This window comes from Haematobia irritans, chromosome 2 (assembly GCF_050003625.1).
Source record: "Haematobia irritans isolate KBUSLIRL chromosome 2, ASM5000362v1, whole genome shotgun sequence".
NCBI classification, from domain to species: domain Eukaryota; kingdom Metazoa; phylum Arthropoda; class Insecta; order Diptera; family Muscidae; genus Haematobia; species Haematobia irritans.
The window spans coordinates 23,235,836-23,260,878 of NC_134398.1; the positions used below are offsets into that span (position 1 = coordinate 23,235,836).

A 25,043-nucleotide genomic window follows, 5' to 3' on the forward strand; every position below is an offset into this window, starting at 1 on the left:
GATGTTACAATTTCCAAAATGTGGATTGCAACAAAATGAAACAAAAGGACACAGCTGTGCAGAAGTTGTGGTGTTGGTAAATGAAATTGTGGCTTATGAAAAAAGAAACACTGTCACTGTTCAAATTTAAAATACATTTGATGGATAATAAAAATAGGGAATCTTGACGTTAAAGTTTGCAAAAACTTTTTATGCATTTAAGAGAGGGTACTAAGAAATACAAAGGGACCTTATCTAGGTCATGGGCAATTTGTATGTGTTTTGCTTTGTTTCTAAAATTCTAACTTAATTATACCCTTCACCACTACTGTGGTACAGGGTATAATAAGTTTGTGCATTTGTATGTAACGCCAAGAAGGAAAAGTCTGAGACCCATCGTTTAGTATACCGATCGTCTTAGAATTAAATTCTGAGTCGTACAGGTCGCAGTTTAAGTCGGATCGTCCTCAAATTTGGCATAAGGTCGTTTTTTGGAACAAAGACAATCGCTATTGATTTTGGAAAAGATCGGTTCAGATATAGATATAGCTGCTATATATATTTATCCCCGATCTGGTCATAATTGGCGTGTTTATCAACCGATGTTCTTCAAAATCAGTACATCCGAATATTTTATGAGTCTCGAAAAACTTGCAAAATATCAACTAAATCGGTTCAGATGTAGATATAGCTCCCATATATATCTTTCGTCCGATTTATACTCATATGACCACAGAGGCCAATTTTTAACTACGATTTAGTTGAAATTATGCACAGGGAGTAGAATTAGCATTGTAGCTATGCGTGCCAAATTTGGTTGAAATCGGTTCAGATTTAGATATATCTCCCACATATATCTTTCGCCCAATTTACACTCATATGACTACAGAGGCCGATCTTTTACTCCGATTGAATTGAAATTTTGCACAGGGAGTAGAATTAGCATTGTAGCTATGCGTACCAAATTTGGTTAAAATCGGTTCAGATTTAGATATATCTCCCACATATAGCTTTCGCCCGATTTACACTCATATGACTACAGAGGTCAATCTTTTACTCCGATTTAATTGAAATTTTGCACAGGGAGTAGAATTAGCATTGTAGCTATGCGTGCCAAATTTGGTTGAAATCGGTTCAAATTTAGATATAGCTCCCATATATATGTTTTTCTGATTTCGACAAAAATGGTCAAAATACCAAGATTTTCCTTGTTAAATCGCCACTGCTTAGTCGAAAAGTTGTAAAAATGACTCTAATTTTCCTAAACTTCTAATACATATATATCGAGCAATAAATCATAAATAAAGTTTTGCGAAATTTCCTTAAAATTGCTTCAGATTTAAATGTTTCCCATATTTTTATACCCTGCTCCACACTGTGGAACAGGGTATTATAAGTTAGTGCATATGTTTGCAACACCCAGAAGGAGACGAGATAGACACATGGTGTCTTTGGCAAAAATGCTCAGGGTGGGCTCTTGAGTCGATATAGCGATGTCCGTCTGTCCGTGAACACATTTTTGTAATCAAAGTCTAGGTCGCAGTTTTAGTCCAATCGACTTCAAATTTGGCACAAGTATATGTTTTGGCTCAGAATATATCCCTATTGATTTTGAAAGAAATCGGTTCAGATTTAGATATAGCTCCCATATATATATTTCGCCCGATACGGACTTATATGGCCCCAGAAGCCAGAGTTTTACCCTAATTTGCTTAAAATTTTGCACAAGAAGAACAATTAGTACTATAGTCAAGTGCGCCAAATTTTATTGAAATCGGTTCAGATTTAGATATAGCTCCCATATATATCTTTCGCCCGATATGGACTAATACGGTCCCAGAAACCAGAGTTTTAGCCCAATTTGGTTGAAATTTTGCACAGGGAGTAGAATTAGCATTGTAGCTATGCGTGCCAAGTTTGGTTGAAATCGGTTCAGATTTAGATATAGCTCCCATATATATCTTTCGTCCGATTTATACTCATATGACCACAGAGGCCAATTTTTAACTACGATTTAGTTGAAATTTTGCACAGGGAGTAGAATTAGCATTTTAGCTATGCGTACCAAATTTTATTGAAATCGGTTCAGATTTAGATATAGCTCCCATATATAGCTTTCGCCCGATTTACACTCATATGACCACAGAGGCCAATTTTTTGCTCCGATTTAGTTGAAATTTTGCACAGGGAGTAGAATTAGCATTGTTGCTATGCCTGCCAAATTTGGTTGAAATCGGTTCAGATTTAGATATAGCTCCCATATATATGTTTTTCTGATTTCGACAAAAATGGTCAACATACCAACATTTTCCTTGTAAAATCGCCACTGCTTAGTCGAAAAGTTGTAAAAATGACTCTAATTTTCCTAAACTTCTAATACATATATATCGAGCGATAAATCATAAATAAAGTTTTGCGAAGTTTCCTTAAAATTGCTTCAGATTTAAATGTTTCCCATATTTTTTTACTAACATTGTGTTCCACCCTAGTGCATTAGCCGACTTAAATTTTGAGTCTATAGATTTTGTAGAAGTCTATCAAATTCTGTCCAGATCGAGTGATATTTAAATGTATGTATTTGGGACAAACCTTTATATATAGCCCCCAACACATTTGACGGATGTGATATGGTATCGAAAATTTAGATTTACAAAGTGGTGCAGGGTATAATATAGTCGGCCCCGCCCGACTTTAGACTTTCCTTACTTGTTTCAGCTTAAAACCATGCATTGACTAAACGACAAGTGTAGATTAACCAACAGAGGAAAAGAATGTTTGTCAAATTTATTTGGGCAAAGCCCTATAGACTGCAAGATGGTTAGATGGACGCACGTTTCGGAATTACCACATTCCTCATCAGCATCCTCTACTTTAGAAAATTTTGCAAAATTTTATTTCTATACAAATTTTTGTCAAAATTTTATTTCTATAGAATTTTTTGTACAAATTTTATTTCTATAGGAAATTTTGTCACAATTTTATTTCTATAGCAAATTTTTTCAAAATTTTATTTATATAAGAAATTTTGTCGAAATTTTATTTATATAGGAAATTTTGTTAAACTGTTATTTCTATAGAAAGTTTTGTTAAACTTTTATTTCTATAAAAGTTTTTGTCAAAATTGTATTTCTATAGAAAATTTTTCCAATATTTTATTTCTATAGAAATTTTTTGAAAATTTTTCTATAGAAAGTTTTGTCAAAATAATATTTCTGCAGAAAATTTTGCCAAATTGTATTTCTATAGAAAATTTTGTCAAGTGTACGATGACTTGCAGAAGGGGAATCAATAAACGATTGTTTCTATGACCTCAAGCCGAATAAAATTAATAACCAAAATTTAATTTCTATAGAAAATTTTGTCAAAATTTTATTTCTATAGAAAATTTTATTTCTATGGAAAATTTTGTCAAAATTTTATTTTCTATAGCAACTTTTGTTAAAAATTTTATTTCTATAGAAAATTTTGTCGAATTTTTATTTCTATAGAAAATTTTGCCAAAATTTTATTTCTATAGAAAATGTTGTCAAAATTTTATTTCAATTTTTTTTTCAAAATTTTGTTTCAATCGAAAATTTTTTCAAAATTATATTTCTATAGAAAATTTTGTCAAAATTTTATTTCTATAGAAAATTTTGTCAAGTGTTCGATGACTTGCAGAAGGGACAGCAGCACACAAACTCATATACAAAATCCCAGAAGACCGTTAGTGGCACTAACCGAAATATCTATATATATAAAATTCAAATTATGTTTGTTTATTTGTTTGTTTGTTTGTTTGTTTATTTGTATGTTCCGGGTTGGCGCGAAAACGGCTGAACCGATTTACTTGAAACTTTCAGAGATCGTGGGGGGCACTCATGTGCTGAAAATAGGGTACCTCATTTTTTGACATATGGTCGCGGAGAGGAACCTCCCCTTTGTCCGACTTTTTGAAAATTAGACCAAAGTTGACCGATTTGCTTGAAATTTTCATTGAAGATTGGGGTTGGCATCTAGACAAAGATCCGCTACTTTATATTTCAATATTTGGTGGCGGAAGGGGACCTCCCCTTTTTGCGACTTTTTTTAAAGTACAGTGAAAAAACTAAAATTCTCTAAATTATCTGAGATTTACAGAAAACATGTGGTGAGATTATGGAATTAATATGGGGTACCTGATGATTTCATATGTGGATGGGGAGGGGGACCTCCCCCTTGCCTTCCTTTTTGAAACTTGGAACAAAATTATGCGATTTGCTTGAAATTTTCATTGAATGTTGGGGTTGGCATCTAGACAAAAATCCGCTACATTATTTTTCGGTATTTGGTCGGGGAGGGGGACCTCCCCTTTGCCGATTTTTTTTTTGAAAGTACAAACAAAACTAAACTCCCCCGACTGAAATTTTACGGAAAAAACGGGTTATGAAATTTATATCAGGTTCCTGATTTTTTAATAAAAATAAAAGGGCATAGGGAGACATCCGCTTCTCTTAAGTACATACAGAGAAACAATTAAACTTTACTGAGTTACTTGAGGACTGGGGAGAGGTTACGATATTAATAGTTGATACCTGATTTTGCGATATTTGGACGGAATAGAGGCCGCCCCTTTAGGCTTATAATTTGTTTGACATTTTCTGGGACGTTTACAAAAGATACGCTACATCACTTTTCGATATTTGGTCGGGGAGGAGGTCCTCCTCTAAAAAAAATAAGTTTTCTTGAAATTTACAAAAGCAGTGGGGGAAGGTTATGAACGAAGAGGCAACCTTCCTTGCCCCAGACTTGAAGGAAAGTTTTAAGAATTTTCAGGGAAGGTTAGGGGTGCTATTCACTACGGTGTTTGTCGATATTGTATCGGGGAAAGTGACGTCCCTTTAAAACAATAGAGCAAAATTTAAACATCGCCGATCTACTTGAAATTTACAGGGAACGTGGGAGGAGGTGATTAAATTTATACATGATTTTTAAATTGGTATATGATTTTTCGATATCTGGTTGGGGAAGGGGAAAATTGAAATAAACTTTGTCGATTTACTTCGATAGAATTTATAGGGACCATTTAGTAGTTGCGAAATTAATATGGGGTACGTGATAGTCCGATATCAGGTCGGAGTGGTGCGAAGGTGGGGAGAGAGTGCCCTTTTGTCCGTTTTTTTCTTAAATTGAAAGTAGATGGTTGTCCATAAATGGGAACTCGGTACATAATTTTATGATTTTTGCACAGGCTTCTGCCAGACTTCTTTTTAGTAAAGAACTTAAATTTACATGAAATTGATAGCCAACGTAGTGGGTACATCATTTTCCAACATTTTAGTAAATGTTAATGTGGTAAAATTTTTTACTACGTTTGCTTTTTCCGATTTATTGGATAATATAGTGCTTAATTTTCACATTTGTTGAGGAAAAGGATACCTTTCCTTGACAAACCACACTTAAAATTCACAAGAAATATAGAAGATTGTCCAACTACTTGAATACAGAACATTACTAAAAAAATTTGGAGGAAAGGGTACACCCTCTCCCGCGGAATTGGACCTATAAACGAAAAATCAAGTAGTCCGATTTGTTTAAAAGAATTCAAATGTTTTCGAATTTGTTTTCAGCACGAAGGATATAGTTGACTAAGTTAACGCAAAATGTTCCTCCAAATACGCTTCGGAAGGCGCAGCGAAGCGGGCCGGGTTACGCTAGTATATATATATATATATATATATATATATATATATATATATATATATATATATATATATATATATATATATATATATATATATATATATATATATATATATATATATATATATATATATATATATATATATATATATATATATATATATATATATATATATATATATATATATATATATATATATATATATATATATATATATATATATATATATATATTCTTGATCAAAGAGAAATTCTAAGACGATATAACCATGTCCGTCTGTCTGGTGTAATCTCGCTGCAATCTCCAATTATGTAACTCTTGTGCTCGTTTTTGTCTGCACGCGGACGAAAAAGACTGTTTTTTTCATATGTTTGAGTGTAAACATTATATGTTTGGAACTTAAATTTTTTAACACAATATTTTTAAGGGCAAGCATATAATGTTCATAAACTAGCATAACATGTTTGGGACATATATGTTAATATGTTAGAACATATTATGTTTGGGACACAAAATGTTTCTAAATATAATATGCTTAAATGCAAACATATATTAATTTAGAAATAGCCTATAAACATATATGTGTTTAGAAACAGAGACCTAGAGAGTATGCTGCAAGTAAAATAATGTATGTAACCAATTGGAAGTTTTATCCGATTTCAGCGGTGGATTATCCCACCTCAGTAATGCTGGTGACATTTCTGAGGGTTTCAAAGCTTCTCTAAGTGGTTGCACTGCAATGTGGAACGCCGTTCGGACTCGGCTATAAAAAGGAGGACCCTTGTCATTGAGCTTAACATGGAATCGGGCAGTACTCAGTGATAAGGGAGAAGTTCACTAATGTGGTATCAGAATGGACTGAATAGTCTAAGTGAGCCTGATACATCGGGCTGCCACCTAACCTAACCTAAGCTATGGACTGATTATCAGTCAACATTTTGACAACATTTTCTATAGAAATAAAATTTTGACAAAATTTTCTATAGAAATAAAATTTTGACAAAATTTTCTATAGAAATAAAATTTTGACAAAATTTTCTATAGAAGTAAAATTTTGACAAAATTTTCTATATGAATAAAATTTTGTTTATTAATTTTATTTGGCTTGAGGTCATAGAAACAATCGTTTTTTGATTTCTTTTAAAATTTATTTCTAATAGCGTAACCCGGCCCGCTTCGCTGCGCCTTCCGAAGCGTATTTGGAGGAACATTTTGCGTTAACTTAGTCAACTATATCCTTCGTGCTGAAAACAAATTCGAAAAGATTTGAATTCTTTTAAACAAATCGGACTACTTGATTTTTCGTTTATAGGTCCAATTCCGCGGGAGAGGGTGTACCCTTTCCTCCAAATTTTTTTAGTAATGTTCTGTATTCAAGTAGTTGGACAATCTTCTATATTTCTTGTGAATTTTAAGTGTGGTTTGTCAAGGAAAGGTATCCTTTTCCTCAACAAATGTGAAAATTAAGCACTATATTATCCAATAAATCGGAAAAAGCAAACGTAGTAAAAAATTTTACCACATTAACATTTACTAAAATGTTGGAAAATGATGTACCCACTACGTTGGCTATCAATTTCATGTAAATTTAAGTTCTTTACTAAAAAGAAGTCTGGCAGAAGCCTGTGCAAAAATCATAAAATTATGTACCGAGTTCCCATTTATGGACAACCATCTACTTTCAATTTAAGAAAAAAACGGACAAAAGGGCACTCTCTCCCCACCTTCGCACCACTCCGACCTGATATCGGACTATCACGTACCCCATATTAATTTCGCAACTACTAAATGGTCCCTATAAATTCTATCGAAGTAAATCGACAAAGTTTATTTCAATTTTCCCCTTCCCCAACCAGATATCGAAAAATCATATACCAATTTAAAAATCATGTATAAATTTAATCACCTCCTCCCACGTTCCCTGTAAATTTCAAGTAGATCGGCGATGTTTAAATTTTGCTCTATTGTTTTAAAGGGACGTCACTTTCCCCGATACAATATCGACAAACACCGTAGTGAATAGCACCCCTAACCTTCCCTGAAAATTCTTAAAACTTTCCTTCAAGTCTGGGGCAAGGAAGGTTGCCTCTTCGTTCATAACCTTCCCCCACTGCTTTTGTAAATTTCAAGAAAACTTATTTTTTTTAGAGGAGGACCTCCTCCCCGACCAAATATCGAAAAGTGATGTAGCGTATCTTTTGTAAACGTCCCAGAAAATGTCAAACAAATTATAAGCCTAAAGGGGCGGCCTCTATTCCGTCCAAATATCGCAAAATCAGGTATCAACTATTAATATCGTAACCTCTCCCCAGTCCTCAAGTAACTCAGTAAAGTTTAATTGTTTCTCTGTATGTACTTAAGAGAAGCGGATGTCTCCCTATGCCCTTTTATTTTTATTAAAAAATCAGGAACCTGATATAAATTTCATAACCCGTTTTTTCCGTAAAATTTCAGTCGGGGGAGTTTAGTTTTGTTTGTACTTTCAAAAAAAAAAATCGGCAAAGGGGAGGTCCCCCTCCCCGACCAAATACCGAAAAATAATGTAGCGGATTTTTGTCTAGATGCCAACCCCAACATTCAATGAAAATTTCAAGCAAATCGCATAATTTTGTTCCAAGTTTCAAAAAGGAAGGCAAGGGGGAGGTCCCCCTCCCCATCCACATATGAAATCATCAGGTACCCCATATTAATTCCATAATCTCACCACATGTTTTCTGTAAATCTCAGATAATTTAGAGAATTTTAGTTTTTTCACTGTACTTTAAAAAAAGTCGCAAAAAGGGGAGGTCCCCTTCCGCCACCAAATATTGAAATATAAAGTAGCGGATCTTTGTCTAGATGCCAACCCCAATCTTCAATGAAAATTTCAAGCAAATCGGTCAACTTTGGTCTAATTTTCAAAAAGTCGGACAAAGGGGAGGTTTCTCTCCGCGACCATATGTCAAAAAATGAGGTACCCTATTTTCAGCACATGAGTGCCCCCCACGATCTCTGAAAGTTTCAAGTAAATCGGTTCAGCCGTTTTCGCGCCAACCCGGAACATACAAATAAACAAACAAACAAACAAACAAATAAACAAACATAATTTGAATTTTATATATATAGATATATATATATATATATATATATATATATATATATATATATATATATATATATATATATATATATATATATATATATATATATATATATATATATATATATATATATATATATATATATATATATATATATATATATATATATATATATATATATATATATATATATATATATATATATATATATATATACTTTATGTAGTCGAAAATCGATAATTCAATGTATTTCAGACAGAATGACCAACTTATTGTACCCCCATCATCGGTCTATGGTTGTGGGTATAAATATAAATGAAAAAATATTTCACTTTATTTTGTTGCATTACATAACAGCCACCCTGAACGTGCAAACATTTCTGGTTGGGAGTGAAATTTCGCTCTGGGCTGCTAATACCGAAAACAGTAGTTCGTTATAACCGTTGTACCTTATAAATGTATCCGACAGCATTTCCTTAATTTGTTACAAACTTCTAGTAGACAAATCAATCACAATAACCTAATTTCTTTGAAAAAAAAACTATCTTATCATGACTACGAATACTCCTTACAAATGCTGTATATTTCATTTGCATCAAATGATAAATACGATTAAATATCTGTTAGATTTTATGTAGTTTTAATAGCTAATTATTAAATTGTTTACATGCCAAAGAAAAAAAGAGCAAATCATTGCCTCCAATGAAAACCTTTGGCTTACATAGACTTAAACATACTCATAATCAAAGCTATTAATATAGTGTACATACATACATACGTATGAGTAAAAATACATAAGTATGTACATATGTATGTATATAAAAAATAACAAACTTTTTCTTTACTCTTATGTGAGAGCAATTGTGTATGACATACACCGCTTCCCATTCATATCTACATATGGCTGTACGTATGTAAGTATGTATGTACATTCAAATACTTTGTTTATCGATATCAACTTACATGTGTACATATGTATGTGGGCATGTAGTTACTACACTTGTTTCAAGGGGGCCTCTATGATGTTATGAAGCACTCCGATGATAGCTATGTTCGTTTTATTTCGTATAGCCCTCGGCAATGTAAAGCCAGTTCTCTTGTATACATTTCTGTTAGCCTATTACAATTGCAAAATCTATATGTATATATAATACATATAGATTTTTTTTACTAATCAACAAAGCACCTCTATAAACAATATTGTTGTTGTTATTGAGAGTTTTTTGTTGTTGTGAATATTGTTATTATTAGTGTTATTACACACCTATTAAATAAATATATATATGGACATCTACATACTATTATTATACGCTTCCTCTACTCATTCCAATTATTAAGAAATCACATAGTTTCATAGGAAGGCACTGATAAAAATCACCATCATCATATGTGATAGACTGAATGTCAGGCCCCCAAGGGAAGACCCCATAACCCTTCCGTCACCAGCACACCTAAGTGATTGGTCAATAAATTAGAGGTTGAGTTTGTAGATTAAATGGTAGAAATTCTATGGGGGCTGCACGCACAGTGATTTTCTTGTTAGTGCGCTGAAAATTGAGTACTGGATGTTTGAGTATCGGGAAAAGGGTGGAACCTACTTAACTCAAATTTACCTTAGAATTTATATAGAGGCCAGGAGGAGAAAAATTTGATGAATATCTATTTTTATTTTTAGACAATTTAATATACATATATCAAATTTTTATAGAAAATTTAATGAATATCGCATTTTTATAGAAAATTTAATGAATATCGAATTTTCATTCAAAATTAGATGAATATCGAATGTTTATAGAAAATTGGAAGAATATCGAAAATTCTTAGAAAATTTTAATGAATATCGCATTTTTATAGACAATTCATAGAAACTTTGATTAATATCGATTTTTTTTATAGAAAATTTAATGAATATCGAATTTGTATAGAAAATTTAATGAATATGGAATTTTCATACAAAATTAGATGAATATCGAATGTTTATATAAAATTGGAATAATATCGAAAATTCTTAGAAAATTTTAATGGATATCGAATTTTTATAGAAAATTCATAGAAACTTTGATCAATATCGATTTTTTTTTTATAGAAAATTTAATGAATATCGCATTTTCATAGAAAATTTGATGAATATCGAATTTTCATACAAAATTAGATGAATATCGAATGTTTATAGAAAATTGGAAGAATATCGAAAATTCTTAGAAAATTTTAATGAATATCGAATTTTTATAGAAAATTCATAGAAACTTTGATTAATATCGATTTTTTATAGAAAATTTAATGAATATCGCATTTTTATAGAAAATTTATTAAATATCGAATTTTCATACAAAATTAGATGAATATCGAATGTTTATAAAAAATTGGAAGAATATCGAAAATTCTTAGAAAATTTTAATGAATATCGAATTTTTATAGAAAATTCAAAGAAACTTTGATTAATATCGAATTTATTTATAATTATTTATAATTTCATTGAAAATTTGACGAATGTCGAACTTTTATAGCAAATTTGATGAATATCGATTTTTTATAGAAAATTCATAGAAACTTTGATTAATATCGATTTTTTTATAGAAAATTTAATGAATATCGCATTTTTATAGAAAATTTATTAAATATCGAATTTTCATACAAAATTAGATGAATATCGAATGTTTATAAAAAATTGGAAGAATATCGAAAATTCTTAGAAAATTTTAATGAATATCGAATTTTTATAGAAAATTCATAGAAACTTCGATTAATATCGAATTTATTTATAATTATTTATAATTTCATTGAAAATTTGACGAATGTCGAACTTTTATAGCAAATTTGATGAATATCGATTTTTTATAGAAAATTCATAGAAACTTTGATTAATATCGATTTTTTTATAGAAAACTTAATGAATATCGCATTTGTATAGAAAATTTAATGAATATCGAATTTAATACAATATTAGAAAAATATCGAATGTTTAGAGAAAATTGGAATAATATCGAAAATTCTTAGAACATTTTAATGGATATCGAATTTTTATAGAAAAATTATAGAAACTTTGATTAATATCGAATTTATTTATAATTATTTATAATTTCATTGAAAATTTGACGAATGTCGAACTTTTATAGCAAATTTGATGAATATCGATTTTTTATAGAAAATTTGGTGAATGTCGAATTTTCATAGAAAATTCATAGAAAATTTGATTAAAATCAAATTTTCATAGAAAATTTGATTCCTATCGAATTTTCATAGAAAATTTGATTCCTATCGAATTTTCATAGAAAATTTGATTACTATCGAATTTTCATAGAAAATTTGATGAATATCAATTTTTTATAGAAAATTAAACGATTATCGTTTTTTATAGAAAATTTAAAAAATATCGAAAAGTCTTAAAAAAATTTAATGTATATCGAATTTTTCTAGAAAATTCATAGAAAATTTGATTAATATCGAATTTTCGTAGGAAATTTGTCGAATTTTTATAGAAAATGAAATGATTATCGTTTTTTTATAGAAAATTTAATAGATATCGAAAATCTTAGAATATATAATTGCACATCGAAAATTCTATAAAATTTTTAAGTAATATCAAATTTTTATAAAAAATATTAATGAATATTGAATATTTATAGAAAATTTGGTGAATTTCGAATTTTTATATAAAATTTGGTGGATATCGAACTTTTAATTTTCTATAAAAATTCGAATTATGAATATTGGAGGTTTTTTTATTTCAGCTTAAAACCATGAATTGACTAAACTACAAGTGTAGGTTAACCAACAGAGGCGATGAGGAATGTGGAAACGTACGTCCATCCAGCCATTTTGCAGTCTACAGGGCTTTGCCCACATAAATTTGACAAACATTCTTTTCCTCTGTTGGTTAAACTACACTTGTAGTTTAGTCAATTCATGGTTTTTAGCTGAAATCAAAAACAACAAAATGATTAAAGAATAAACCAACAATAACAAAACAAAACGAATGAAAAAATAAACCCAGCCAACTGCACTCAAATCGATGATTTGACGGTGGCAAAGGAAAAGAGATATGTTTGTGCGAATTTATTTCAGCATAAGCCGGCTATCATGTAAAACCTTTTTTCGGAAGGTTCAAGTGCGGTTCACTTTGGGTAATAACGAAACGTGCGTCCATCCAACCACCTTACAGTCTATAGGGCTTTGACCAAATACATGGGCGTAGCCAGGGGAGGGCAAGACGGGCAGCTGCCCCCCCCTAGAGCCGATCATAAATTTAAATATTCTTGTTTTTCAATGTTAGTTCAATTGTATATTGAACAGGTTTTTTTTCATATGAAAAAGACAAAAAATTTAATAATTCGGTTGTGTGAACACGGCATTAATCCGACAATATACATCTGGTAACTCATTTGTTTTGTATTGTCATCATCATATGAATTGTGTAAAGTAGAAGAAGAAGAGTGATATAGTTCACATATAAGAGTATTCGCAATGGATATTCGCAACTTCTTAAAAGGTAAACATATTTTTATTGAATAAAAAAGAAATTTTAATTCTAATATTTTCGACTTTAGTTAAACGTGACACACCGGAGAGCTCTCCTATAAAAAAGCCAACCCAGAAACCAGTGACTGAGGAAAATACTAATACGGAAAGCCCAGATGATTACATATGTGGTAAAGACATTGGGCATTGGCTTGGAAGAGCTGGTTTCATTTCGAAAAGCGATAAAATCAATTTGTTAAAAGACCACTGGACACCTCTACCAAACTACGACTTTGCGGCAGATGCAGAGTTTTTTAAAAGGAAGTTTTTGCATAGATGGATTAAGGATTATGCCCCGTGGCTTGTGTATTCAAAAAAAATGCAAGGAGCTTTGTGTCTATATTGCGTTCTTTTCCCGCAAAAAAATATAAAAGGCGTTCTTGGATCGTTTGCTGTGAAACCTTTTACTCGATATCAACATATGCACGATAAGTGCCGGAGTCACGTTAGCAATAAGTGGCACATAGTATCTGCTCAGGAGGCAAATGCGTTTTTGCATGAAACCCCTGTCGATGTTATGATGGTTTCCGCACACAAAAAGCTAATTGAAGGGAATAGAAAAATCATTTCTTCTCTATTAACGGCCATTATTTTTTGTGGTTCACACGATTTACCACTTCGTGGTAAAAATGACCTGGTCAATTCCACAGGTAAGTTATTTTATTGATGTATTTGGCAAAATTTTTACTATTTTGGGTTTTCAATAGGTGTCTTCCAAGACCTTATTAATTTATTTATTCGGAAAGGTGACTTCGTTCTAAAACAACACTTCGATACGGCAAATAAGAATGCAAAATATATGTCTCCACAAATTCAAAATCAATTAATACTTTACTGTGGTGAAGTTATTAAATCCCATATATTGAAAGATGCAAAGCTAGCGACCGCATATAGCATTCTAGCTGACGAAAGCGCAGACATTTCAGGAAAGGAACAATTATCCGTTGGAATACGTTTCTTTGATACAAAAACGCTAAAGATACGTGAAGAATTTTTAGGCTTTGTGGAGCTAGAACCGATGGACGCAAAAACTATAGCCTTAGCCATTGAATTTTTTTTTTTTAAATGAAGGGTTGGATGAATTCAAATGTGTTAGTCAAGGATATGATGGGTGTGCCACAATGGCCGGAAAATATTCCTCTTTTTTCAGAAACTCGTTGGTCACATAAATACAAAAGTATTGGAATATTCAAAGACAAATTTGTGCAAATCGTCAAGGGGCTTGAAAGTCTTATAACAGAAGGAAATTCTTCGACACAAAAGACGGCATTTCAACTTCATAGTGCCAGTATTCAGTATTCATAATATGCGTTGTCATAGTAGCTGAATATTCGGCTATGTTAGAACCTGTAGCAAACGCTTTACAGTCAAAGAGCCTAGATTTAATACAATGTGCAAAACATATAGAAAGAATTGTGGGTACAGTGTCTTCTCATTATAAAAATGTAGACTTGAAAATAAAAGAAATTTTGAATGAAGCTAATGAACTTGCCAGTGAAATTGGAATTGAAATAAAGCAACCAAGAATAGTTGCCAAACTGAAACACAGAGCAAACCCACCTGCACTCAATTCTGAAGAGTATTGGAAAAGGTCGATATTAATTCCATACCTTGATTCATTGAATTCAGCCTTAAACCATAGATTTTCTGAAGAACATTCTCCAGAGTTTTCATTACATTTGCTGCATCCTTCAAACATGCTGAAACTAAGTGTTGCAGAATTTAAAAATGAATCAAAAAAGTTTTTGTTTTATTATTCTATAACTGGATTTGAACAGGAAGCAGAAATTTGGTATAACCTTTGGAAAGAAACAAAATTGACAGCATAGGACTTGTCTAACTTGCAACTTTGTGATGTGTGGAAAGAAAGTGAAATGTTTTTTCCGTCCATACAAGAAGCTCTAAGTATTTCCTTAGCTCAACCATGTACTACCGCAACAATTGAAAGAACTTTCAGCACATTACGTAGGGTTAAGACCTGGTTACGTTCTACAATGATAGAGTCAAGATTAAATGGTATTGAAATATAAATGAAATATGGCTGACTTATATACAATTAATTAATTTTTTATTTTTAATTTTCAGGGCTATGTCTAATGAGCGTACATAGAAAACTATTGATTGAAAATGAAGAAAAGTTCATTGAGGAAGTATTAAATCTATTCGCAGCCGACAAGAGAAGATTAATATTTTAAAAAACTATGATTTCAAAAAATTTTAGTGAAGTACTTTTCGTTGTTTTTTGTTAAAAAAGTGCCTTTTTTATTAAATAAAATATATGCTATAAGTATAAAACTTGTTCGTGTTTTACTATAAACCTTGCCCACCCCTGACCGCATTCCTAGCTACGCCCGTGACCAAATACATTTGACAAACATTCTTTTCCTCTGTTGGTTAAACTATACTTGTAGTTTAGTCAATGCATGGTTTTAAGCTGAAATCAAAAACAACAAATATGATTAAAGTACAAACCAACAATTAAAACCAAAACACGAATGAAGTAAAAGGAAGCACGCTCAAAATAAACCCAGCCAACTGCACTCAAATCGATGATTTGACAGTGGCAAAGGAAAAGAGATATGTTTGTACAAATTTATTTCGGCAAAGTCCGGCTATCATAATAATTTTTTCGGAAGGTTTAAGGGCGGTTCAGTTTGGGTTTAGTGAACTGCCTGAATTTATTCTGTTAATTGGTTGATAGTTTTGCTGCAAGTAGAGGATGCTGATGAGGAATGTGGTAATTCCGAAACGTGCGTCCATCCAGCCATATTACCGGCTACAGGGCTATGCCCAAATACATTTGACAAACATTATTTTCCTCTGTTGATTACGCTACACTTATAGTTTAGTCAATTCATGGTTTTAAGCTGAAATCAAAAACAGCAACATGATTGAAGAATAAACCAAAGTTTGACGAAAATCGATTTTTCTTACAAAATTTGAAGAATATCGAATTTTTATGGGAAATTTGATGAATATCAAATTTTTCACAGAAAAATTGATGAATATCGAATATTTGCAATGGACTCTGAATAGTCTAAATGAGTCTGAAATATCGGGCTGCCACTATAGTTAACTTAACCTAACCTAGAAAATTTGAAGAAAATCGAATTGCCTTACAAAATTTGAAGAATATCGAAAATTCTTAGAAAATTCGATGATTATCGAATTTTAAAGAACATTTTATGAAAATCTATTTTACTTAGAATATTAAAGAATAGCGAATTTGATTAATAACGAATTTATGAATATCGAATTCTTCACAGAAAAATTAATAAATATCGATTTTTATAGAATATTTAATGAATATCGAATTTATATAGAATATTCAATGAATATTGAATTTTCTTACAAAATTTGAAGAATATCGAAATTTTTTAGAAAATTTGATTAAAATCGAATTTTTATAGAAAATTAGAATTTTCGATTTTTCATACAAAACCTAATGAATATGGAATTTTTATAAAAAATTTTATAAATATTGAATTTTTCACAGAAAAATTTATAAATATCGAATTTTTACAGAATATTTAATAAATTTCGAGTTTTTATAGAATATTCAATAAATATTGAATTTCCTTACAAAATTTGAAGAATATCGAATTTTTGTAGAAAATTTGATTAAAAGCGAATATTTGATACAAGAAATTTTGGTGTATAGAAAATTTGGTGATCAAAAAAAATTTGTTTTGAGGAAAATCTATTTTTAGAAAAAATTAATTAAATTTTTATAGAAAATTTGATGAATTTTCATAGACAATTTGAAGAATTTTCATAGAAAATTTGATGGATATCGAATTTTAATACAAAACCTAACGAATATGAAATTTTTATAAAAAATTTTATAAATATTGAATTTTTTACAGAAAAATTTATAAATATCGAATTTTTATAGAATATTTAATAAATATCGAATTTTTATAGAATATTCAATGAATATTGATTTTTTTTTAAAATTTAAGAATATCGAATTTTTGTAGAAAATTTGATTAAAAGCGAATATTTGATGCAAATCGAAATTTTATAGAAAATTTGGTGATCAAAAAAATTTTTTAGGAAAATTATTTCTTTTTTAGAAAATATTAAAGAATATTTAATTTTTATACAAAATTTGATGAGTTTTCATAGACAAGTTGATGAATTTTCATAGAAAATTTTATGAATATTGAAATTGAAATATTTTTTTATTATTATCGTATTTTCATAGTAAAAATTTAGCAATATTTTACTTTTATAGAAAATTTCGAACATTATTATTGTTTTTGATTTCAGCTTAAAACCATATATTGACTAAATTACAAGTGTATCTTAACCAACAGAGGAAAGTAACAAACAAAACGAATGAAAATTTCGAATTTTCGTGGAAACTTTGATGCAAATCGAAATTTTATAGAAAATTTGGTGATCAAAAAAATTTTTTTGAGGAAAATCTATTTTTTTAGAAAATATTATTGAATATTAAATTTTTATGGAAAATTTGATGAATTTTTATAGACAATTTGAAGAATTTTCATAGAAAATTTGATTAAATAAATTTTTATTATGAATATAGTATTTTTCATAGTAAACATTTATGAATATCTGACTTTTATAGAAAATTCATGAATATCGTATTTTTCATATGAAATTATATGAGTTTCGAATTTTCGTATAAAATTTAATGAATTTCGAATATTTGATGCAAAAAAATTATATATAAAATAAAAATTTTATAGAAAATTTGGTGTTTGTTATAAAACTTTTATGAATACCCACGTTTTATAGATAATTTGGCGAACGTCGAATTGCCACGGGAAAATTGATGAATATCGAATTTTTGTATAAAACTTAGTAAATATCGAATTTTGATAGCAAATTTAATGAATATGGAAGTTTTATAGAAAAATTTTTATGAATAGGGAATTTACATAGAAAATTTAATATTTAAAATATTTATGGATATCGAATTTTCACACAAGCATTTGATCATATTTTTATAGAAAAGTGTACGAATATCGTAGTTTTTTTTTTTTTTTTGAAAAATTTATTATCATTGATTTTTATAGACAATTTTATTTATATCGAATTTTTATAACAAAATTAATGACTTTCGACTTTTCGATTTTATAAATGAATTTCGATTTTTGTTATAGAAAATGTTGACAAGTATGAATTTATCATAGAAAATTATATAACTTTCACCATTTCATAGAAAATTTAATGAATATCAAATTTTTATAAAAAAATTTGATGAACATCGATGTTTCATAGAAAATTTGAATAATGTCGAATTTCCATAATAAAAGTTATCAATATCGAATTGATGTAGAAAATTTTGTAAATATCAAATATTTATAGACAAATTACTAAATATCGAATATAAGATTCGAAAACTTAATAAATATCCAATTTTCATACAAAATTATATGAGTTTCGAATTTTCGTGGAAAATTTAATCAATTTCGAATTTTCGTGGAGTATTTGATGAAAATCGATATTTTATAGAAAATTTGTTGAATTTCGAATTTTTATAGAAAATTGTATGCATATCGATATTTTATAGATGATTTGGCGAACGTCGAATTGCTATGGGAAAATTGATGAATATCGAATTTTGCTAGAAAATTTGATGTGTCGAATTCTTTTTATGGAATCTCTGTTTTTGAATTCAAACACAAATTATTTCCATAGGTAAGCCGTCCAGGGGAACCACAAGATAAATTTATATATGATGATTGTATGGTTCGAACACCTTTCCATATGAATTTTTCTATTGTTATCCTTACTGAACTTTTTGATGTATTTACCATACAAATTGGCCCTCAGTTAATTTTAATTTTTTATTGCTATTGACGAGAGTGACACGAACTTAGGCCCAAATGAAAATTTCTTTTTAACATTGGTGTGCGTTTATATGTGTGCATCTATATTGGTCTGCCCAAAATAGTTTTATATACCGGAAATCATTTTATGTACATAGGTCGTTGCGTATGAATGTGTTTATGTGGGTGTGTGTACGTGTGTATATATATGCGTATGCATATCAACTTTAACAAACATGTGCGTGTTTGTCTCTTGATGTTATATGCTTCTGATGAATCCTGAGCTTCTGTTAGTATTTGTTTAAAAAACTAATTTATTGTTTAAAAATTTTGTATCAAAAATTTTAAATAAAATTTAAATTTTCTCTATGTCAAAGTATTTTATCAGCCAGCCAGGTGTTTGAAGGTGTAGTTGTTTAGTTTAGTTTCTTCGTTTAATGCAATGAATGTAAAGTCATAAATAAAATTTAAATTTATTTTTAATAAATGAAATGCCACAAAAAGTAATCAAATAACCAATAAAGGTTCTATGACAGTACGCCATCTACAAGTCAAATATGATATATCAAATAATATTCAATTGTATTCTACTATATTTCATACAGTTTATCAAGTTATCAATGCATTTAAATAGAAATGCACAATAGAGAGCATAATACGCTCCCCAGGGAAAGCAAAATATATTCAGATGAATTCACTGAAATAATTTGAAATATTTCTTTATATTATATATCGATTAATCGAAGTGTATTGCAATGCTTTGTATTTTTAACAATTGCACAGAAACAGATAAAAATAAGTTTTTCAGTATAGATCTGGCGAGGTACGATGATTCCTATTGGGTCTTATATGCTAACTATGGAACATTTTTAGAAAATTTTACCACAATTCCACCAAATTAAAAAAAAATCCATATAAATTTGACAAGCATACTTTTCCTCTGTTGGTTAAGCTACTCTTGAAGTTTAGTCAACACATGGTGTTAAGCTGAAATCTTGTTTTATTTCTATAGAAAATTTTGTCAATATTTTATTTCTTAAGAAAATTTTGTCAAAATATTATTTCTATAGAAACTTTTTTCTATAAAAAATTTTTCCAAAATGTTCTTTCTGTAGAAAATTTTGTCACAATTTTATTTCAATAGAAAATTTTGTCAAAACTTTATTTCTATAGAAAATTTTGTCAAAATTTTATTTTTATAGAAAATTTTGTTAAAATTTTATTTATATAGAAAATTTTGTTAAAATTTTATTTATATAGAAAATTTTTCCAAAATTTTCTTTTTATAGAAAATTTTGTCACAATTTTATTTCTATAGAAACTTTTTTCTATAAAAAAATTTTCCAAAATGTTCTTTCTGTAAAAAATTTTGTCACAATTTTATTTCTATAAAAAATTTTGTCAAAACTTTATTTCTATAGAAAATTTTGTCAAAATTTTATTTTTATAGAAAATGTTGTTAATTTTTTTTTTGAAAAATAGATTGCAAATAAATAGAATTATTAAAAAAAATTTTTGTTTATATAGAACATATTCTAGAAATTTTATTTCTATAGAAAATTTTGTAAAAATGTTATTTATATAGAAAATGTTTTAAAAATTTTATTAAATTTTGTCAAAATTTTATTTCTATAGAAAATTTTGTCAAAATTTTATTTCTGTAGAAAATTTTATCAAAATTGTATTTTCATAGAATATTTTGTCAATAGTTTATTTCTATTTTATTTCTATAGAAAATGTTTTAAAAATTTTATTAAATTTTGTCAACATTTTATTTCTATAGAAAATTTTGTCAAAATTTTATTTCTGTAGAAAATTTTGTCAAAATTTTATTTCCATAGAATATTTTGTCAATAGTTTATTTCCATAGAAAATTTTGTCAAAATTTTATTTCTATAAAAAATGTTGTCAAAATTTTATCTCTATAGAAAATTTTGTCAAAATTTTATTTCCAAAGAAAATTTTGTCAAAAGTTTTTTGATAGAAAATTTTGTCCAAATTTTATTTCTATAAAAAATGTTGTCAAAATTTTATTTCCATAGAAAATTTTGCCAAAAGTTTTTTTTTTTTTTTGATAGAAAATTTTGTCATAGAAATACGAATATCCGTTGTATCTCTGATCTCACACTCTGGGAAGAGCGTTTCCAATAACAGGTCTATAGTCTCATCCGGTGATTCAGTCCATTTCCCATTGCTGTTCTGCAAATTACCACTGAACTTAGGTTGCTTGGACAAAAACTTACGTAGTCTTGCCGTATCCTTAATATGTTAGTAGAAAGTTGCTCTTTCACGCAGAAAAAAATTTTCAGGCAGTCTTTGTATTCATTCCATAGCTGCTCGATACCATATATAGCCTCCTAGACTTCCTCCTTAAATCCATTAATTCCTTGCTCCACCAGGCCTTATGTTTATTATTAAGTGGCCTGCTGGTAGGACACGATCTGACGAAGGAACGTGCACCCTCAAAAAAAAATCGCTTCTCTAACATATGTTCCAAACATATTTTGCAGGAAGCACATATATTATTGGATACTGCAGAAACATTAATATGTTCGTTTTATGTGAGCATATTATATGTTTGGAAGCATTTTGAGTCCAAAAATAGTTTATGCTTGGAAGAATTCCCCAAAGAAGATTGTGCTCATTCCCTCAAGTAATTTTCACTTCCACGAAATTTTTGAGTTCTTCGCATCTTTTTCTGTAATACAAACATGCTGTTTTTTTTTCAAATGTCTATTCTCTTGGTTCCGAATATTCATTCTAATATTCAAATTAAATAATATTTAGACTTAAGCATATTAAATTTTTGGCCTTATCATGAAACAGTTTTCCGAAACAACAAACAAGCGGTTTCCCAGAAATTGCTCTCATTTCATTCTCTCGCTGTGTTATGTTGATATCTTTTTATTCAATCCTCCCGGTTTCCATCTCTATTTCTTTCTCTATACTAACTCTCTCTCTGTCGCTCTCTGAATAAAGTATCCCAACATATATATGTTTACTCGAAATTTGTAAATTTATATATGTTTACATTCACACATATTATTTTTATGAAATATTCATGCCCCAAACATAATATATTCTAACATATTAACATATGTGTCCCAACCATTTTGTGTTAGTATAGGAACATTACATGTTTGTACTTAAATGTATTGTGTTTAAAAATTGTGTCCGAAACACAGTTTGTTTATATCGGAACATATGAAAAACATATTTTTCTAACAGTGTGTAAGCCATTTTCCACCATGTTCGCTGCATCCTCTACCTCCTCTATACTATCTACATTCTTATTATAGCCTGGTGTTCTCAAACCTCCCTGAAACTGTTCCAATTTGTCCTTCTTGGATTCCTGAATTCCTCAACATTTGTCTCCACACCGGCCCCCACATCAAATTCTATGTACTTATGATCCCAGTAACTTATTCCTTTAGCTACACGCAAAGAAAAAAAACGTTTGGACAAAGTGTACCGAAAACCTTTTTCTTTTGTTAGAGTTTTTTGAATTGCTTCGAAAATTTTAAACTTTTATCACCAAAAAAATTCGTTTGCCACAAAATTTTTATTTTTTCAATAAAAAAAGTTATTTTTGAAACAACAACACAGTCCATTTCGTTTATATCAAACACTGTTCTTTTCTGACTTTAGGTCTTTAATAAGACACATTTTACAGTTCAAAATTTAATATACTACAATGTAATGTTGAACATTTTTTCGGAATCTTCCGAACATATCTGGAATATATGTTAAAAAAAAAAAACTTTGGTCGAAGCAGGGATCGAACCCACGACCCTTGGCATGCAAGTCGGACATAGCAACCACTGCACCACGGTGCCAAACTACATGTTTGTTTCTGTTAAATAAACTTTGTTTATTCGGTTCGTGGGCACCGCAAGCTATGCTATATAAATATAACGTATATGGATATTAATCTATTGATGACCATAACAAGTACATAGCTCAGTGGTTAGTGTGTTGGCATACAAAGTGCATGGTCCGCGGTTCGATTCTCCGTCCAGGCGAAAGGTAAAAAAATATTAAAAATTTGTAAAATCGTATAATTTCTTCTACATTGTTGGTATTACAGGAAAAGTTGTTCAGAACTAAAAACATCCTGGATGTGAGAAAGATGTGAGGGAAAATGCAATTAGCAAGAAAACAATGTTTTTTTGAGTTTGTCCTTATGAAATTGTTCTTACATCCTGGAAAAGAATAAACGTTTATCACAAAAAGTATATACTTTTCTCCCAAATACACTTCCTTACAGCGAAAAGCAAATGAGAAACGAACTTTGTTTGTCTAAAATTTCGTTTGGGAGGAAATAATTATTTTTTTGCGTGTACCCTCCAGATATAGACTGTCGTCCTTCTGGTAAAATTACTGAAAGTCAAATCAAGAACTTCCTTCCTCGTGCGGGTTTCGGAAGTGAAATCCGTCCCCATATTGTGAACTTGCAGCTGATTCTCCAGAATCATTGAATGTAGTTGGCTGGGTTTGTTTTTGGGCGTGCTTCCTCCATCTTCATTCGTTTTGTTTGTTATTGTTGGTTTCTCTTCAATCATTATTGTTGTTTTTGATCTCAGCTTAAAACCATGCATTGACTAAACTACAAGTGTAGCTTAACCGACAGAGGAACAAACCCAGCCAACTACATTCAAATCGATAATTTGAGTTTGGCAAAGGAAAAGGGATATGCTTGCAAATTTGTTTAGGCAGTAGCCGACTATCAAACCTTTTTTCGGAAGGTTCAAGTGTAGTTCACTATGGGTTGAGTGAATTACCCGAATTTATTCTGATTGATAGTTTTGCTGCAAGTAGAGGATGCTGATGAGGAATGTGGTACAGCTATACATCCAACCATCTTGCAGTCTAGAGCGCTTTGCCAAAATAAATTTGACAAACATACTTTTCCTCCGTCGGTTAAGCTACATTCGTAGATTAGTCAATGCATGGTTTTAAGCTGAGATCAAAAACAAGAATAATAATTTTTTTTGATAGAAATTTTTTTCAAACTTTTATTTCTATAGAAAATTTTGTCAAAACATTTATTTCTAAAGAAAATTTTGTCAAAATTTTATTAAAGGGTCATACGGTCAAAATTTGATCAATAGAAAACTTGACGTAGTTCTTTCAATTTTGCATTTAAAAAACCTGAACACCCCTCATTTTGAAGGTGTGTGTGTGTAGAATGTTGCTCCTATTTTGATTTTGGAATTCACTCTTCAGTTGTCAAAATGCCGTACAAGCAAGAAGAGCAGCGTATCAAAATTTTGCTCGCGCATCGCGAAAATCCGAGCTAATCGCACGCAAAGCTGGCACAATCGCTAAAAGTTGCCAAATCAACCGTTATAAATGTAATTAAAATGCTTGGGGAACGTTTGTCGACAGCCAGGAAGTCTGGATCGGGGGGAAATCGAAAACCGGAAGCCGCTGAGACGACAAAGAGAGTTGTCGGTAGTTTCAAGCGAACCCCTAACCTCTCTCTCCGAGATGCCGCATATAAGCTGGGAGTATCGTCTACAACCGTGCATCGAGCCAAAAAACGAGCCGGACTATCGACTTACACGAAGGTAGTGACTCCAAATCGCGATGATAAACAAAATACGACGGCCAAAGCGCGATCCCGGAGGCTGTACACGACGATGCTGACGAAGTTTGACTGCGTGGTAATGGACGACGAAACCTATGTCAAAGCCGACTACAAGAAGCTTCCGGGACAGGAGTTTTATACGACAAAGGGAAGGGGAAAGGTAGCAGATATTTTAAAGCACATAAAACTGTCAAAGTTCGCAAAGAAATATCTGGTTTGGCAAGCCATCTGTACCTGTGGCTTGAAAATCAGCATTTTCATAGCTTCCGGGACTGTCAACCAAGAAATTTACGTGAAAGAGTGTTTGAATAAACTTCTGCTGCCTTTCTTGAACAAACACGGTTGTTCCGTACTGTTTTTGGCCGGATTTGGCATCTTGCCATTACGGTAAAAAGGCCATGGAGTGGTACGCC

General features: G+C 30.2%; 1 protein-coding gene across 1 annotated transcript; it reads left to right on the forward strand.

Moving 5' to 3' along the window:
- The first annotated feature begins 14,912 nt into the window (after positions 1–14,912).
- On the forward strand, positions 14,913–15,534 carry LOC142227475 (zinc finger MYM-type protein 1-like). Its single transcript, XM_075298034.1, has 2 exons — positions 14,913–15,255; positions 15,325–15,534. The coding sequence occupies exons 1-2, from the start codon at positions 15,114–15,116 to the stop codon at positions 15,432–15,434; spliced, it is 252 nt and encodes an 83-aa protein (XP_075154149.1). The 5' UTR covers positions 14,913–15,113; the 3' UTR covers positions 15,435–15,534.
- The last annotated feature ends 9,509 nt before the right edge of the window (positions 15,535–25,043 follow it).

Coding starts and splice junctions, on each gene's coding strand:
- LOC142227475 (XM_075298034.1), top strand. CDS start 15,114: ATGTTTTTTCCGTCCATACAAGAAGCTCTAAGTATTTCCTTAGCTCAA. Junction 15,256..15,324: donor GATAGAGTCAAGATTAAATG/GTATTGAAATAT, acceptor TTTAATTTTCAG/GGCTATGTCTAATGAGCGTA.